Source organism: Penicillium atrosanguineum (genome assembly GCF_028827265.1).
Source record: "Penicillium atrosanguineum strain IBT 20685 chromosome Unknown utg000003l_segment0_segment0, whole genome shotgun sequence".
Classification (NCBI taxonomy): Eukaryota; Fungi; Ascomycota; class Eurotiomycetes; order Eurotiales; family Aspergillaceae; genus Penicillium; species Penicillium atrosanguineum.
Window position 1 is genome coordinate 2,892,122 of NW_026623135.1, and position 16,017 is coordinate 2,908,138.

Here is a 16,017-nt window from a genome sequence, read left to right on the forward strand (position 1 = left end):
TACGTTAATTGAGTGTTTGTTTCTATTCGGTTCATGGAAAAGTCCGGTGCCCCCGTCAAAAAGGCGCAGTGCGGCGTATGCTGGGATTTGATCATTTACTTGCATTTTCATGCACAATGTCATATTGATCAGCATGTACGGTTTTAGCTTCATAGGCTGCTGCGATGTGAGTATGAGCTGAATGCGCATGGAAGACGGATAGGCCCATTCATTCCTTCGGAGGCAGGTTGGGGTACAGGTTAACCAGTAACGTGGCAGATCGTGACGATCCATTATCCATCGGTCATCGTACAGCTCGGACTAAACCACGGAACGTGCAGTGTCATTTGCTAGCTAATGAAGTCAATTCGGCCAAACAATCGCTCGATAACGATTCCAGGCTCTAGAACGGCGAGATGGCGTATTTCGTGGAAGCTGAGTATTAGGTCAAATTAAAACAAGAACGGAGAGATCATGACACGGAGGGGACGTTCCGTGAGTTTTCATAGAAAAATGTGTGCACAGATGGACATCCTCGTGGTGGAGATACAATGACCTGGCGATATGCAGACGCGAGTGCCCGCGTCGAGAAGGACGCCAATCGACCAATGACCTGTGAGGCTTGGCCATAATCGGCATGGGCGCCGATTGTATGCACCGGTGTCATTCACACATCGTGTGTGGGGATATTTTTTGCTAGCTGCATATGACCGACACCCCAGTCGGGATCTGTCATTGGGTGCTGCACTCGGCTGCAGGTGAGGAATCCTCCCTCAACCGACCAATCTGGGCGCGCTGACCGTGCTCGTAGGCGGTGGCTCTCCTGCCCGTTGACTCCCAAAGCTCACAAAGCCTGCCACCATTTGTCGCCTGGCCATAGACAAGCGCGTGGAGGGTGCGGGAGCCTCCGTTCGCTTTAAGATCACGGGATCAGAAGGGCCCAGCAGAGTGGGAGCGTGTATGCGGGTGCGAGAATTCAATTTCAACGTTGTAGTACGGATGGCCAAATTTGATGGCCCGCGAAATCAGCCTGCGATGGCACTGATCCGGTTCTCTATGGCTCCGAAAGTACATTCGGCATTGCCGCTTGTTGGGCAGGAATCATATCCACGCTTTTTCCATATTTTTGAGTCTGATCCTTGCCCAGAAGGGGTAGGGGGTCTCCCAAGGAAGGAAGAGGCTATGTGTTTTTTCAGCGGTAAGACGGGCCCAGAGGCAAAAAGGCAGGGGTCCTTGGAATGCTGATTCGAGAGATTCGAGGCTGATGTACCCTGCTCGCTGCTCGATATTGATCGGTCCTCTCCGAGATTACGCCCTCGTGAGGCTGTTCGGAGCCGGTCCAGGGATGCTGGCTGCCAACTCAACATCTCGCCATCGATCGTCTTCCCCAAATTTATCAGGCAACAAACATAGCGGAAGCGGCAGCCTCTGATGATCGTGCGCAATATTGATGAATGCCCGGGTAGAGTGGATCGGAGGACCGGATTGCAGATGGCACTCTTTGAATGCAGCCACTTCCATCTTGAACTGGAAAAAAACAGCCCTACTGCACGAATTTCTCAATTTCAGGAATATAATCCTGTACTTTTCGAGTGGCGCGCCTCCGCGGAGTCCAGAAACATTGCGCATTTCGGCCCGCGGTCTTTGCCGGCTAGCCCTCGCTACCAGGAATCAGCAGCATTGAGCCAGAAGCAACGTGCCACGTCAGTCTTCCGAGCTTTGGTGCATCTGCATGTGTTCAGCGGAATGTGGAAGGTGTGACGGTTCGTGTCTGCGACGAGCGCCGCACGGCATCCAGGTCCTATCATTTTCGCCCGAAGGAGCAAATGGATGACGATGAACCACACACATGAGCGGGGGTTGATGCAGGATCCCTCATCTGCAGGCTTGAAAGATCAGCTGAACGAAAATGGATGTATCTTGTCCAATTCCCGAATGGTTTAATGGGTCGACCGAGACCAAACCCAATTCCGTGGCCCGTGTCCCTGAGTGCAGGTGGTACCAATAATAGAGCCTCAGTGACGCGAATGTTGCCACCCAAGTGAGGAATTATTGGCTCTCATCGACGGAGCGGAAGGATACGGCAGAGCGTGGAACGATGATCAAGTCTCAATTCTGATATCCTTGCAAATGAAGGCTCGGCGAAGCCCCGATGGAAGACCTAGGCACTAGATCGGGTCGTAACATCCTTCTCGAAAGAAGTCCGACGTCCCCTATTGCCCAATATAATAAAGTGTAATGGCAGAAAAAGAAAAGTGTGGCAACAATATGAGAGTGCTTGCGTATACAATCACACAGAAGGCGTCGCCGAGTGGAAACATCTCTGGACGAAAGTAGGACACTCGCGTCGAAATCTTGTGTCAAAGCTCATGATAATTGACGCAGTGAGCCAATCAATTGGAATTGGCGAAAAAAGGGTGGGAAGGCACACCATCTCCTTGAGGTGGAGTCACAGGGGATGGTGCAGAGGTGCCGTCACATTCAGAAACGACGATAGCATTTCTTCTTGCTTGGAAACAAGGTCATCCCTGACCAAAGGAAGTCTGATATTTGCATGAAAGTGACAGCTGGCAGAGACCCGAGAAACTCAATCATGCAGGATCGTCGATGCAGTACGCAACAAAATCACAGGAATTCGACTCCATGCGAACGACATGCACATGAAGGCGGGGAGGGGTAATAGGCGACGGCATAGTTGCAGTAGTCGAGACTTGGAATTGGACGACGGCAGCCATGGAATGAGGGATTTTCCAGCTCGTGGTGCATCATCATGGGGACAGGAATCGCCACAGGCAAAAATTTCATGCACCCTTGAAGCAACGATTCATCCTTGGTGACTCCATCCGAGATACCTTGGACATCTTACAGTCTCCGCTATCCGAAGAACTGCTGACAGCCAACCGGATCGAGCTTGACCAGGTTGCAAGGTGAAATTCGATGAATGAGAGTCACGGACGGTAAGCCGTGCCCCCGCCAGCGAGCGTCGATCACCAAGAGGACGACACGAACTTAGGAGACCCAAACGATGACATGTAAAGCCCGACCAAAACATAAATAGGACCTTCCAGGACCCCTTGAAGTTCCGAGGAGTTGACAATCATCCCTCGGGTTTCAAAATCAAAGACATCAGTCTTGGAAATCAGCAAGCCATATCCATAGAACAGCTCAGAGGAAGAACTTTTTGAGAACAATTTTACTCCATTAAACCTCCTTCGAGAAGGCCATTGACTAGAGAAGTCCAAGGTCAGCCTATCAAACTCGCTTGACAAGTTTGGAGAGGTCAGGCAGAGCCTATCAACCAGTCGGACTGAACCTGAAACAAGACCCCAGTCCGATAGCAAGTAGGTTTGATCTTAGCTTGGTACCAAACGGAACTAACGCATTCGATAGGCATGTGCTTTTACAACCAGAAGCGATACTCCTGCGGAGACTGGAGCTGGACCAACTTCGCCCACCGATGCAATTACGAGTATCGCACAGGTGAAACATGCGGAATGAAACTCGTGAACATGACCGAGAGTGATAACAGCAAATGCCGTCTCTGCGAGAAGATCGAGACAAAATTCCGGCGGCGAAGCGCCGAGGTCGACCGTCTCGAACGGTGGAAACGGGAGGGTGCCACTTTGGTAGCCTCAATGGATCGGTCCCACAAGCTCATAATGGACTTGGACAAGGAGATTTTCGTCCTGCAACGGGAGCGTGAGACCCGAAGGAACACCCTTGTGAGATAAGGCGGTGTTGTCGGTTGTCAAAATTGGTGCTTTTTATTGAGCGAACAGCGACTTGTATTCCAAGGTTGATTGGCCCTAACTTCGTGTTTTTGGTTTGCTTTTCTCGTTTCCTCTCCTGTCATCTTATCGAATGGTGGAATTTTCAGGGCGTTTCATGTTTCACCACACATAGCAAGATTGTCTGTGACATCAAGTCTGAATCGAGTTTCTGCAACGTGACAGGCATCGTCGCTCCCAATAGCGTGAGAAATGTGAACCAAGCCTTATTGGTTAAGGTGCTGCAATTGCAGATTTTTCATAGGCTGCCATCGTCCCATAATATATTAATGAAGACTAGTCATCTCATAAGCGCCGTGTTTTCTTGGGTGAGCGGTTCGCTGAGACGGTTGGAGTCTCATGGAGAAAGGGGGTCTTTTGCTGCAGACTCCCGGTGGAAAGCCACTGGAGCCTGGAGATGATAGCATAGTAGCCATTCAATCATGAGAGGGCTCCAGATAAGGTCCCAATGGTGTTTGAGAGAAGTGTTGCTGTCAGGAGGACAGTGAAACCCCTCATTCCCCATGTCACGTGTGGTGGATCTATAACACTTAGTCAGCGTGGCTCTGATCCGACAAAGGGTGTCCACGATATAAAACTGCCTCAGTAGTTCAAAGAAGTGATGAAAAGGTACCTGTGTGGAATTCCAGATTGTAAGACAATTTCCACTTGACAGTTCAATAGACCTTTTCTTCCATCTAGCTAGTTGGCTAGCGTCAGCGCACATACAGCAACGAGTAAACAATCTCATAATGCTATGATGCAGTCCCCATAAGAGAGCAGAGGCTTTCTGGGCCTTCTGATTTGCAGCAATATCCAAGCTTGTTTCAAGGTCAAAGATCAATTGTCAGATGGCTTATGGTCATGAAATGGAATGGCGGCCCGGTGGATATATATCGTCAGGCGAGATGTGGAATCGGAGACATTAATCTATGGGAACCAACAGATTGACTCCCAAGCCATGGGACCGACAACTACGTGGTCCGGCCTGTTTGAATCTACTGCATCAAACATCGTCACTCGTGGACAACGAGGCGGTTAGAGTAAGACCTACCGGCTGAAGGTATGCCACGTCATGAGGAAGCAGCTGCAATGCAGTCATTAGCAGTAGCCGTCTGACCGGGTAAATGCCATATCACGAAAGCCGCCGAGATTGAGCATCGTTTAGGGAGCAACTTTAGAATAGAAGAAAGACACAGATAAGGATGAACTGCAGATATTGATTTTCAAGTATTTGAAAACAACGGGCAAAGGTATTAATCTATTTAATCTCACCAGCCTCGGGCTCATCATCAACCTTAGCCAGCCCTTGTTCCCGTAGGAGCGCATCGATCTCATCAGCGGTCCACAGGTGGTGGTAGATCTTTCCGTCATTAGTCTTACCCACTGTTGCGAACTCGACTGGTAGAAGAACAGCTGATCAGTACTTTGGGGTCCAATGAATCGACAAGATAGCCGACATCGTATAGGGTTACGAAACTCACTCTTCTCACTGCTGAGCTTCGTCGAATCCATAGTCTTGCTCAGGACCTTCACCGCCATGGCGCAGGCTTCCTGCAAAGTCTGGTCTTCCTTGTAGTCCTGCTTGAGGAGACTCTGTGCGCTGGCATTGTTCGCACCGACACTTGTCGCCTTCCATCCGCCGTAATTTCCACTCGGGTTGCTCTGGTACAGCTGGAACTGACGAAGGTGATCCCATCCGGCATAGATGAACGACACACCGAATGGACGGAGACCACCATGCTGCGTATATCCTTGCTTCAAGTCACACAACCGGCGCACAAGCTGTTCGCAGGGAATGTCTTCGTTGTAGGTGAGGAGGTAACGTTGGGCGTTCTGACGGGCGTAGTTGATCAGAATGTTGGCATCGGCGTTCATGCCAGCCACTGCGCAGATCATGTTACTGCAAATCATTAGCTCAAAGCTCTCGAGAGGGTCTGTGATGCATTCGTTGGATAGAAAGGGATTGTTGACGCACTCGTTGATTGTGTAGAGCTTCTCAGCGGATGTGTCCTGCTCAAGCAGCTTGCTGGTGACCTTCCTCTCCGCGGCGAGGACAATGCCATCCTTGGCTAGGATACCAAGAGCAGTACCTGCGTGGGAGATGGCTTCGAGGGCATATTCGACCTGATACAGTCGACCCTCGGGGGAGAAGATGGTAGTCTAGTGAACAGCGTCATAGGTTAGCTGGAGCTGCCCCCACTGAAAATGCCCGAATCAACTCACCCGTGAATCGTAACGCCGAGACATGTTGCAGATAAGACGTAACGAAGCAACAATTGAAAAGAGTAGAGGAAGTGGGAGATTGAGGAGGTAGGGGAGGTCGGAGTTGCAGATTAGCTCGAAGTTCCAGGCAACTCGCCCTGGCGCGTCCTCTGTCATCCGCCAAGCTCGGACCACCTCACCACACCAAAGCTTCCGCTCTTTTGTTTCTCCAGCTTTGAGCCCAGGCTCTGCTAATTTGATCATCCAGAGCCTCACTTTTGGAATGCTCAAATCAACATACACAGCTCCACCTCCGTTGCCACCGGGGTGGACAGAGCATCGAGCGCCTTCAGGTTGGTTTTGCGCGTGATCGGACTCGAAGGAACTTGCTAATGGTGAATTTTCAGGTCATTTATACTATTATAATGCTGCTACAAAGCAATCAACATATACTCGACCACAGGGACAGTCGTCTCAACCCGTACCAACCGCTCCGGAACCTACACAGACACTCCCCGACTACGCGCCCGAAACACTACCACCTTTTTCCTCTACGCCCTATGGACCGACAGGCTACGCACCTGGCGCGGGGCTATTCAGTCAACAGCAACATGGACAGGGTCGTGGTGCCTTCCGCGGAGGAACAAGCTACCATGATCGAGAGCGACGAGGGCCCCAAGACCGACCAAAGTCGAAGCACTCCATACCGGATTGCGCGCCATGGGTCCTAGTGAAGACCAAGCTTGGAAGACGATTTGTCCACAACCCCGAAACGAATGAGAGCTTCTGGAAGTTTCCGCAAGAGGTTTTGAAGGGCGTGACCGAGTATGACCGCCTTGAGCGCGAAAAGAAAGAACGAAAAGAACGAGGCGAAGAAGTCGAGGAGCCAATCAAGAATGTCGTAGCTGCTCAGCCGGTGTCGACATCACCCCAGGAAAATACTGCTCAGAAGGAACCAACCGCTGGCCCAGGAGGCGCCGAAGACAGCGACGAATACGAAGAAGTGGAAGTAACGGACAGCGAGGGAGAGGATGAAGGAGGCCAACCATCTAAGCGTACTCGTACCGAAAGTCCAGATGCGCAGGACAAACCGGTCGAGTTCACAGAGGAAGATATGGAATACCAACTCGCTGCAATGGGCGAAGATTATGGCCTGGACCCGGGTGAATATGGTGAGCCTGGAGAAGAAGACTGGGAAGAGGGTGCGGAAGGGCTCCAGTTAACCGACGCTGATGCCGAAGCACTCTTCCGCGACTTGCTGGACGACTTCAATATTAATCCCTTCACGACATGGGAGACCGTTATCGAAGAAGGCCGCATCTTCGAGGACACCAGGTACACGGCGCCTTCGAACATGAAGCACCGAAAGGAAATCTTCTCAAATTGGAGCCGAGATCGCATCAAGGATGTTCAAGAGCGCAAGGCGAAACAGGAAAAGCAAGACCCCCGCATCAAATACCTGGCTTTCCTCCAGGAGTACGCAACACCCAAACTATATTGGCCCGAGTTCAAACGCAAATACCGAAAAGAAGCAGAGATGAAAGACACGAAACTTTCAGACAAGGATCGCGAAAAGTTCTACCGTGACTATATTTCGAAGCTCAAGCTCCCTGAAAGTACTCGCAAGTCGGATCTTTCAACCCTGCTCAAATCAGTTCCTTTGCATTCCTTGAACCGTTCTTCGAATATAGAGGCCCTTCCGGTCCAGATCATCACAGATATCCGATCCATTACACTCCCAGCCAAGATTCGTTACCCGTTAATCGAGGCGTACATATCTACATTGCCCCCGCCGCCGGAGGAGCAGTTGACTGCGGAACAACATCAAGAGATCGACAGGAAGCGGAGGGAGAGGGAGAAGCGCGAAAAAGCCCTTGAGGAACGAGAGAAACGCGTGGAGGAAGAGAAGCGGAGGCAGCGAGGTGATGTGATTCGTGGCAAACACCTTCTTAAAGAAGGCGAGGCCGAGATTGCAGAAGCTATGAAGGTTCGCAAAGATGGATTGCGGAGCTACATGGACGTTGATGAGACACCCGCTGGCGAGCAAGAAAATCCTGGCAAATAAAAGACCGAAATGAGGTTTAATATTAACATGTTTAACTGTAAAGCCGAGATTCACACACCGAGGTCGTGAAAACTATGGAGATTTTCTGAAAAAAAGCCATTCATTTTGTTGAGGGTATCATTGTAGATTATAAGGGAGCTCAAGTCCTTTTCTGTAGAACCGGCAAGCTATTCCGCTTCTCGTAATCATTTAAATCGCCAATCATCCCAATCCTCGTAGTCGTCCTCGTCACTGTCACTCTCAGCCGCTCGTTGATCATCCGAAGCCATAGGGACGTCTCTGGTCTGGTCCTCGGCACGTTTTTGTCGCAGTTCTTCTCTCATATGCTTCAACCTCCGTACACGCTCCTCGAGTTGGTCCATCTCATCGAACTCTTCCTCCATAAATCGTGCGGCGTCTTCCCGCTCTCCTTCTAACTCGGCTTCGCGTGTCCGACCAGCGGACGCTTTCTCTTTCTCTTGTTGTGCCGCAAGCTCCTCGTTGGTTACGGGGGCCGCGGATATAGTGGCTTCAGCTGCGATAGCAGCCGGGGCATGTGCCATTCGGGTTGGCGCGGCGACTTCGCGTTCAAAGGCGGCCCATTCGTCTTCGTCGACAGAGCCAAAAGATTCTTGCAATGGCGTTGGCGGTATTTGTTGCGCAGTTGGTGAATCGGTCTGTTGGTTCTCATCGAGCGGTTCTTCGAGCTCGGCCTCTTCGACGGGCTCCAAGACGTCATCCTCAATTGTCCCTTCAGCGCTAGGCCCAGCGCCCTGTGCACTCGCAGCAGCCTGAACGGCCTCAATATCTGTGGACCGCAGCTTCTTGCGCATCACGCCCTCTCCGTTATCGACCTTGCGCTTTTTGCTAACTCGGTTTCCTGTGGTATTCGGCGATGCGCCCTTGCGCGAAGCTAGTTCATTCCGGAGGAGTGATCGGACGTCCGCCATTGTTGAGAGAGAGATAAAAACGTGCGTTTTCAGGTACGGATATTGAGTGGGTCAAGGAGGAATGAGTTGAGATTGCAGCTAGTTTCAACTTGATTTGATATTTGCAAAGTGGATTTTGCTCAGCAAGTGGGGAACTGGCGAAGCTGGAGAAGCTCATCGCGATCCCAGGGCGTGGCTGGTGAATCACGTGAAAGTATTACATAATCACCCAAGCCACTGACACATCTTCCTCTCCTGATCTTGGACACTCACAATTCCATCTCCCTCCATCAACCTGAGTGTCATCGCTGTCGCGCGTCTGCTAGATCAGCGACCGCTATATCAATTTTGGCGATTATTTCCCGCCGTTTTCCCTCTCAGAGCGACCACAACATCGCACGCGATCCCGCAGAGCGACAAGTCGCGAAGGACGCGCAGCAAGGGATCGCAGAACCTGTCAAAACACACCTCAGCGCATATTTCGCCACCACTCACCTGTGCAAGTCCCCTCGGAGTCTTGGGGAAACAGCTTTGGTGACGAAGTAATACCGTGGACCAGGCCCCGGCGCTGTTTTAGCGTCTTGCTTTTTCTCTTGTGTATTACTATTAGCCCCTTTGTGCTCGTAGAGAGAAGACTGCGACCGCTGGCATCTTTTCATCGTCCTGTAGTACAACCTTCTACTTTTGTCATGGCCGGTAAGCATTCGTACACCACACTCTCAGGCACCGACTTGAGCCCACCCACCGGTGGACAACCCATGATTTGGCCCGACAGCAGCGAGTGGCCACTCAACAAAGCACAATATGCTAACAGCCGCCACAGACGAACCACGACGCTCCGGTCGCGCGACCAAGGGCCAGCATAAGAACCTCGAGCTGCCTGATACGCCCGCGAAGAAAGGCAAGGGCAAGAGCCCTAAAGACAAGGGCAGCAAGACCTCCGCCGAACCTACACCCGGACCCAGCGAAGGCGAAGATGAGGAAATTATCCGATGTATCTGTGGCCAATATGAAGAGGAGGAAGATGTCGAGCGTGACATGATCTGCTGCGACAACTGCCTGGCATGGCAACACAACGATTGCATGGGCCTTACATTCGCCAAGGGTTCAGAACCGGACAAATACTACTGTGAGCAATGCAGACCCGAGAACCACAGAGAGCTGTTGGACAAGATCGCAAGGGGCGAGAAGCCCTGGGAACAGGTTGCTGAGAGTCGGCGGCAGGAAGCCGAGGAGAAGAAGTCCAAGAAGAAGAAGGGCAAGAAGGGTAGCAGCCGCAAGAGCCAGGGCAAGGCGGAGTCCGGAACTCCAGCTCGGGCTGGAACCTCTGCGACACCTGGTCCTGGCCAGTCTCCTGCTCCTGCCCCCTCCGCATCGGTTGAGCCTGAGAAGAATGGCCATGACTCCCGCCGGTCGAGCACCAACAAGCGCAAGCTTGAGGAACAACCAGAGACGGATATGGTGTGTATTTTGTCTTTATACCCTTTGACCTACCACCAAGCTAACTGGATTTTACAGGGACCACAGGTCAAGCAGCAAAGAGTCTCTCCACAGTCCCCAGCGGCAGCTTCGAAAGTCAAGACAGAACCTTCAACTAATATGTCTGCCGCAGTTGGTACTGTGGAAGACCTGGTGATCCCGGCTCGCAAGAGCGCAGCCACGGCTCTCATCAAGCTATTTGTAGAACAGGTCACTGCGGCACAGAAGAAGGGCTCTTATTCATTGCCCGGTGGACAAAATGCAGAGGATGCTGCACGGCAACTCGGTCTCGCCATCGAGGATGCCATGTACAACCATTTCTGTGGACGGACAGGCGAGCCTACCGAACCATATAAGTTGCAATTACGAACGATCCTGTTCAACGTAAAGAAGAATCCTTCTCTACGGGACCGTTTGCTCGTAGGTAGTCTCTCACCCGACCTCCTATCTAGGATGAAGCCGGAGGAGATGGCGAGCGAGGAGTTGCAACAAAAGGACGCAGAGATTAAACGAGAATCTGAAAGACAGCACATCATTATTCAAGAACAGGGTCCCCGCATTCGACGCACACATAAGGGCGAGGAATTGATTGAAGACGACGTTCAAAACGCTGCCACAGAATCTGTCTTCTCGACTGGACCTCGCCGAAGCACTGCTGAGGGTGCTGATGGCAGCCCAGCAAACCAGAGTCCGACCACCCCAAAGTTTCAGCAACCCAAGGGCAGAAGACAAGGCCGAGGTCACTCACCCTCCGGAGAACACCACGATCACGTCTTTCCTGAAGTTGCCACCAATGTCCGCGAGCCAGTGCCCCATGGCAGGAGGATTCAAGCAGATGCCGAGATTGACCAACTGCTTCGTGATGATGAGCCTGATTCTCCTCCATATTCACCCAAAGACTTCTCCGATGACGGCATTGTCTGGCGTGGCAAGCTCGCCATGATTCCTGTCTCTGAGTTCATGTCTTCTGCTAAGCATGTTGGAGGTGCAGACCTGAGTGGCCGGATTCCGTGGAGTCAACTTGCTCCGTCGACACTGCTGATTGATGGACGAATTGATATCCAACTCGCGAGCAATTACCTTTGTGGCCTGCGCTTCAGTGCTTCCACCGATGTGTCCGTGATTGCCGTCGGCAGCCCTCATGACCCTACTGAGCGTGCTGGCTTTGACAAACTTTTCGAATACTTCTCCGGCCGAAAGCGCTACGGTGTTATCGGAAAGCATCCTTTACAAGCCGTTAAAGACACTTATATTGTCCCCATTGAAGCAGGCGTCACCAACAAGCCTGAGTTCATCGAGCTTCTGGAAAACAACTCGCTCGAGGGTCCTATGAATGAGCGCACCCTACTCATCGTTTTTGTTGTTAAGACCGGCGACTCGAACCCACCCTCTGTTCAACCGCCCTCTCACCGACCCAGCCTGGAGCCCGCGGCTTCTGCCAGTCCTTTGACAGCTGTTGGAGCCACCCCTCAGCCCCACCAGTTCTCGACTCCCGGCCATGCACCGGCCGCTCAAGTCGCACCTACCCCTCCATCCAATACCGGCTTTGGACAGCAACCAAGCCAAATTTCCGGTTTTCAACAGCCCGCCGTGACCGGCATGGCCGCCGCGGTACAGGTGCTCGGTGCACAAGTCAGCGCACCTGCTATTCAGCAACTCCTCAAGACCGCCCCAAACGTGGACATGGCTCAATTGAACGTCGTTCGCGACATCCTAACTCGCCAGCCCGCTGCAGCAGGCAATTACGACACGCTTATGCAGGCACTCTTTGAGACCCAGGCGAACGGCCACGTCCCGCAGCCGAACGTCTAATGCCATTTTGATGATATCTGAATACTTTATCTTGTACTGTACAGTTTTCTTTGAGTTCTTTCCCTTCTGGTTATTTCTTAGTGGGTTGTCATGCTGCATTTGCAGTCAGGTGTTTGGGATACTAAAATTCCCGGGATGAGGTTTTTCAGGTTTTATGATAGTGGAATACCCACAGCCAGTGCTGCTGGTTCAACCGCAAAAAATTGATCTGCTTTGTAGTGTTACTATCTACTTTCCTGTAGTGCTTCTGGCAATACATTGTAACAGGGGACCACCAGCCCTGGAGTAGACCTAGACCCACCAGGTTGAAACTTGTTCCTCAAGATATCCCTTCAGTCTAATGAAGTTTACAAATTGTTTTCAATCCCGAGAGTTTTCAAGCAGCTTAATGTCAGGATATTTGTGGTATTCAACAAGAAACATGGATATATTGAGCGCATGGCGGGTACACCTATCGTCACCGAGCATCATCCCCGTACCGCACGTAGAGAACGCCTGCGCTATGCAAAAGACCTAAACCGAGCAGAAAGAAATCGGGACTCATTACCATCTTCCACCACCACGACGGCGATAACCTCCACCGCCACCTCCACCACCACCACCACCACCACCATAACGGGGGCCACGTCCTCCAGATCGGCCACCTGCACTATAAGGATCCTCGTCTTCATGGTGTTGGCGCACCGGCGGGGCGCGGCCTTTCAGCTCCACAGCAAGCCTCTTGGAGGTCCTACGCATATCCGAGTATCCCATGTGCATCTTTCCGAAGAAGTGATCAGCCAATCGTCGGTCGTTATCGAGTCGACTCAGGTAGGCACCGCAGACGTCGCAAACTTGCAATTTCTGGTGGCCAGACGGACCGGAGGTATCTTGGAGGTTCTTGAGGTCACGCTCGCAGGTCTCCTTTTGGTGCTTAGCGGTGCGGACCTTGTGCATTTCGGTCATGGCCATTGCGACGGAACCTGTCTCGCCAAGGACGGAGACTTCGAGAAGGCCGCCGTTAATGGTGTTAGTGAGGTCGGCGATTTGTTTGAGCTATATCGAGTATTAGCAAACATATTAAAGCAGAACAGAGGTGCGGGTCCCTGGGCATACCAGAGCATTGGTTTGCCGGATCTCGTCTGGCGTCTTCTCCAGCCGGCGTTGCGCAGTATCAATGCGGCGGTCACAGTCGTCAATGTACTTTTGCATATCGCGCATGTAGTCAAACTCAAAGCCCCATTTCGCCTTCTCCGTTGGAGACGCCGCCTCGTACTCCGTCTTCAATCCTTCACTGTGCACCTTCGGGCAGGGTCCGAGGTCCTGCTTGGTGTTGGTGAAGAGGTCGTGCGGGCAAGTTCCGACAAGGTAGGAGCGGCAGACTTTGGGGTCTGTGATTTGGAGCTGGGAATTGCGACCCTGAGCGCCGGTGCCAATAAGCTGGTCAGCTATAGGTGAAGTCGTGGTTAGCTTGAGTCCGGGGAATCGGGGTAGGTTGCAGATTGCGTAGAAGCACAAGTTCCAAAGAACATACCTCCCATGAGCTGCTCGAGCAGCTTTCTCTGTTCCGCCGCCATGGTCAATGCCTATGTATCCAAGGAGGAAGAATAGCAACAATGGCACACGAAAATGCGGGGGCTTTGGGGGTGAACGGCGAAGTCCTGGAGGTTTTTTGGTCCTGGCGCTAGGGAAGGCGGTGAGGCGCGACGATCAACAGACCAGATGTGCTCCTCCGGGTTGAACATTCGCCCATTCGACTTTGTGTCTGATGTCCAAGGCTTTCGGCGCTTTCAAGGGTCTTTCCCGGTGACGTAGTGTGCCTTTTGGTCTGAAAATCCACAGTCCCTAGTGAAAACACTCCCCGCCTCGACTGTTCATCGCATGGACCAGGGGCAGCGCAGACCGAGCTCCGGCATGAAGTGATGACGACCTTCTCACTTTTCTCGTTCTTGTTGACGCTTGCTGTCGCGCTATGGGGCTCAAATGTTTTGGCATTGTCGGACTACCATGAACAGCTATTCCTCCAACCACTTCCTCAATCCTCCCTCCTAGCCTCGTTCAATTTCCGGGGTAATACTTCGCAACAATCATTCGACAACCAGCATTTCCGATACTTCCCCCGGGCACTGGGCCAAATCCTGCAACATGCACATACAAAAGAGCTTCATCTTCGCTTTAGCACTGGGCGATGGGACGCTGAAAGCTGGGGCTCTAGGCCATGGAATGGCAGCAAAGAAGGAGGTACTGGTGTTGAACTTTGGGCGTGGATCAATGCTGCAGATGACGAAGAGTATGTCCTGACTTTATTTTTTCTCTGCATTGGAAGAGTATATTGGATGCTAACTGTGCCAGGGCATTCGCGAGATGGATTACATTGACACAGTCTCTATCGGGTCTGTTCTGCGCCTCATTGAACTTTGTCGATTCCACCCGAACCACACGACCAGTCGTTTCCTTTGAGCCTACCGGCGACCATTCGAAAACTGATGGTCTTCATCTTCTCCACGGAATCCTTCCCGGAGAGGTAGTTTGCACGGAGAATCTGACACCATTCTTGAAGCTCCTTCCATGCAAGGGCAAGGCTGGTATCTCTAGTCTCTTCGATGGCCACAAACTCTTTGACGCCGCATGGCAGAGTATGTCTGTGGATATGCGGCCTGTCTGTCCTCCTGGCGGCGAGTGCCTCGTCCAAATTGAGCAGACCGTGGATATGGTTTTGGATATTGAACGGTCTAAACGACCTCGAGCCAACCCTATTCCCAGACCCGTCCCTAATGAACAGCTTGTCTGCGACACCTCCAAGCAGTATAACTCAGAAGATACCTGCTACCCTCTGGAGAAGATGACTGAAACGGGTTGGAGCCTCACAGAGGTATTCGGGCGATCCTTACAAGGCGTGTGTCCTCTTGCCGAGACTGACAGCGAGCAATCTGTTTGCCTTCGGGTTCCTCACGAGCGGAGTGTGTTTACTTCCGAAGGCGCCTCAGAAATTAAGCAGGACGATGGTTACACACGCTGTTTCAAATTGGATCCCGAGCAGCCATTCGACCTTGCCGTTCACGAGCAGCAAATGAACACCAAGGTCCCGCTTGAGGAGCCCATTCTCCATGCTGAGCGGACCATCGTTGGCCACGGTCAAGAGCGTGGTGGCATGCGCATCATCTTCGGCAATCCATCCGAAACGACAGCCGTCGACTTTATCTACTTTGAATCACTTCCGTGGTTCCTTCGGCCATATATCCATACACTACAGGCTACAATTACCGGCCGCAATGGAGTCCGCCAGGAGATCCCTGCCTCCGACCTCGTTACCGAGACCTTCTTCCGACCCGCCATCGACCGGGAGCGCGGATCACAGCTGGAACTGGCTTTGTCGGTACCTGCAGCTTCAACTGTGACCTTGACCTACGACTTTGAAAAGGCAATTCTGCGTTATACTGAGTATCCGCCGGATGCCAACCGAGGATTCAATGTCGCGCCTGCGGTCATCCGCATTCTGAATTCCCCAGACAGTAGTCCGGTCTATATTCGTTCCACGAGCCTTTTGCTTCCCCTGCCTACTCCTGATTTCAGTATGCCGTACAACGTGATTATCCTTACGAGCACGGTGATTGCTCTTGGGTTTGGCACAGTGTTCAATTTGCTGGTGCGGCGTATTGTGTCCGTGGATGAAGCCGCTGCTCTTGGAGCTCATACGCTCAAAGGTCGCATCCTGAGCAAACTAGTGATGCTAAGAGACATTTTACGGCCGAAGGCGACAAAGGTTGAGTAAGGCAAACCGCACTACTCATCCTGTAGACTATGCTTTTAACATATTCAATGT

General features: G+C 52.0%; 7 protein-coding genes across 7 annotated transcripts; 4 read left to right on the plus strand and 3 right to left on the minus strand.

Annotated features, from left to right (window-relative positions):
* Positions 1-3,371: 3,371 nt before the first annotated feature.
* On the plus strand, positions 3,372-3,710 carry N7443_004523 (uncharacterized protein; the record flags this gene model as incomplete). The annotated part of the gene is made up of 1 exon (XM_056884579.1): positions 3,372-3,710. One exon carries the CDS (start codon positions 3,372-3,374, stop codon positions 3,708-3,710), a length of 339 nt encoding a protein of 112 aa, XP_056742857.1.
* A 1,297-nt stretch (positions 3,711-5,007) lies between these two features.
* Positions 5,008-5,996, minus strand: pre9 (proteasome core particle subunit alpha 3; the record flags this gene model as incomplete). The annotated part of the gene is made up of 3 exons (XM_056884580.1): positions 5,008-5,147; positions 5,231-5,909; positions 5,973-5,996. 3 exons carry the CDS (start codon positions 5,994-5,996, stop codon positions 5,008-5,010), a joined length of 843 nt encoding a protein of 280 aa, XP_056742858.1.
* Positions 5,997-6,234: 238 nt separating this feature from the next.
* N7443_004525 (uncharacterized protein) lies at positions 6,235-8,016 on the plus strand (the record flags this gene model as incomplete). The annotated part of the gene is made up of 2 exons (XM_056884581.1): positions 6,235-6,304; positions 6,359-8,016. The coding sequence occupies 2 exons, from the start codon at positions 6,235-6,237 to the stop codon at positions 8,014-8,016; spliced, it is 1,728 nt and encodes a 575-aa protein (XP_056742859.1).
* A 185-nt stretch (positions 8,017-8,201) lies between these two features.
* Positions 8,202-8,945, minus strand: N7443_004526 (uncharacterized protein; the record flags this gene model as incomplete). The annotated part of the gene is made up of 1 exon (XM_056884582.1): positions 8,202-8,945. One exon carries the CDS (start codon positions 8,943-8,945, stop codon positions 8,202-8,204), a length of 744 nt encoding a protein of 247 aa, XP_056742860.1.
* Positions 8,946-9,728: 783 nt separating this feature from the next.
* On the plus strand, positions 9,729-12,215 carry N7443_004527 (uncharacterized protein; the record flags this gene model as incomplete). The annotated part of the gene is made up of 2 exons (XM_056884583.1): positions 9,729-10,385; positions 10,443-12,215. 2 exons carry the CDS (start codon positions 9,729-9,731, stop codon positions 12,213-12,215), a joined length of 2,430 nt encoding a protein of 809 aa, XP_056742861.1.
* Positions 12,216-12,758: 543 nt separating this feature from the next.
* Positions 12,759-13,771, minus strand: N7443_004528 (LUC7 domain-containing protein; the record flags this gene model as incomplete). The annotated part of the gene is made up of 3 exons (XM_056884584.1): positions 12,759-13,250; positions 13,311-13,642; positions 13,729-13,771. The coding sequence occupies 3 exons, from the start codon at positions 13,769-13,771 to the stop codon at positions 12,759-12,761; spliced, it is 867 nt and encodes a 288-aa protein (XP_056742862.1).
* A 345-nt stretch (positions 13,772-14,116) lies between these two features.
* gpi16 (GPI-anchored transamidase subunit GPI16) lies at positions 14,117-15,966 on the plus strand (the record flags this gene model as incomplete). The annotated part of the gene is made up of 2 exons (XM_056884585.1): positions 14,117-14,484; positions 14,547-15,966. 2 exons carry the CDS (start codon positions 14,117-14,119, stop codon positions 15,964-15,966), a joined length of 1,788 nt encoding a protein of 595 aa, XP_056742863.1.
* Between the last annotated feature and the right edge of the window lie 51 nt (positions 15,967-16,017).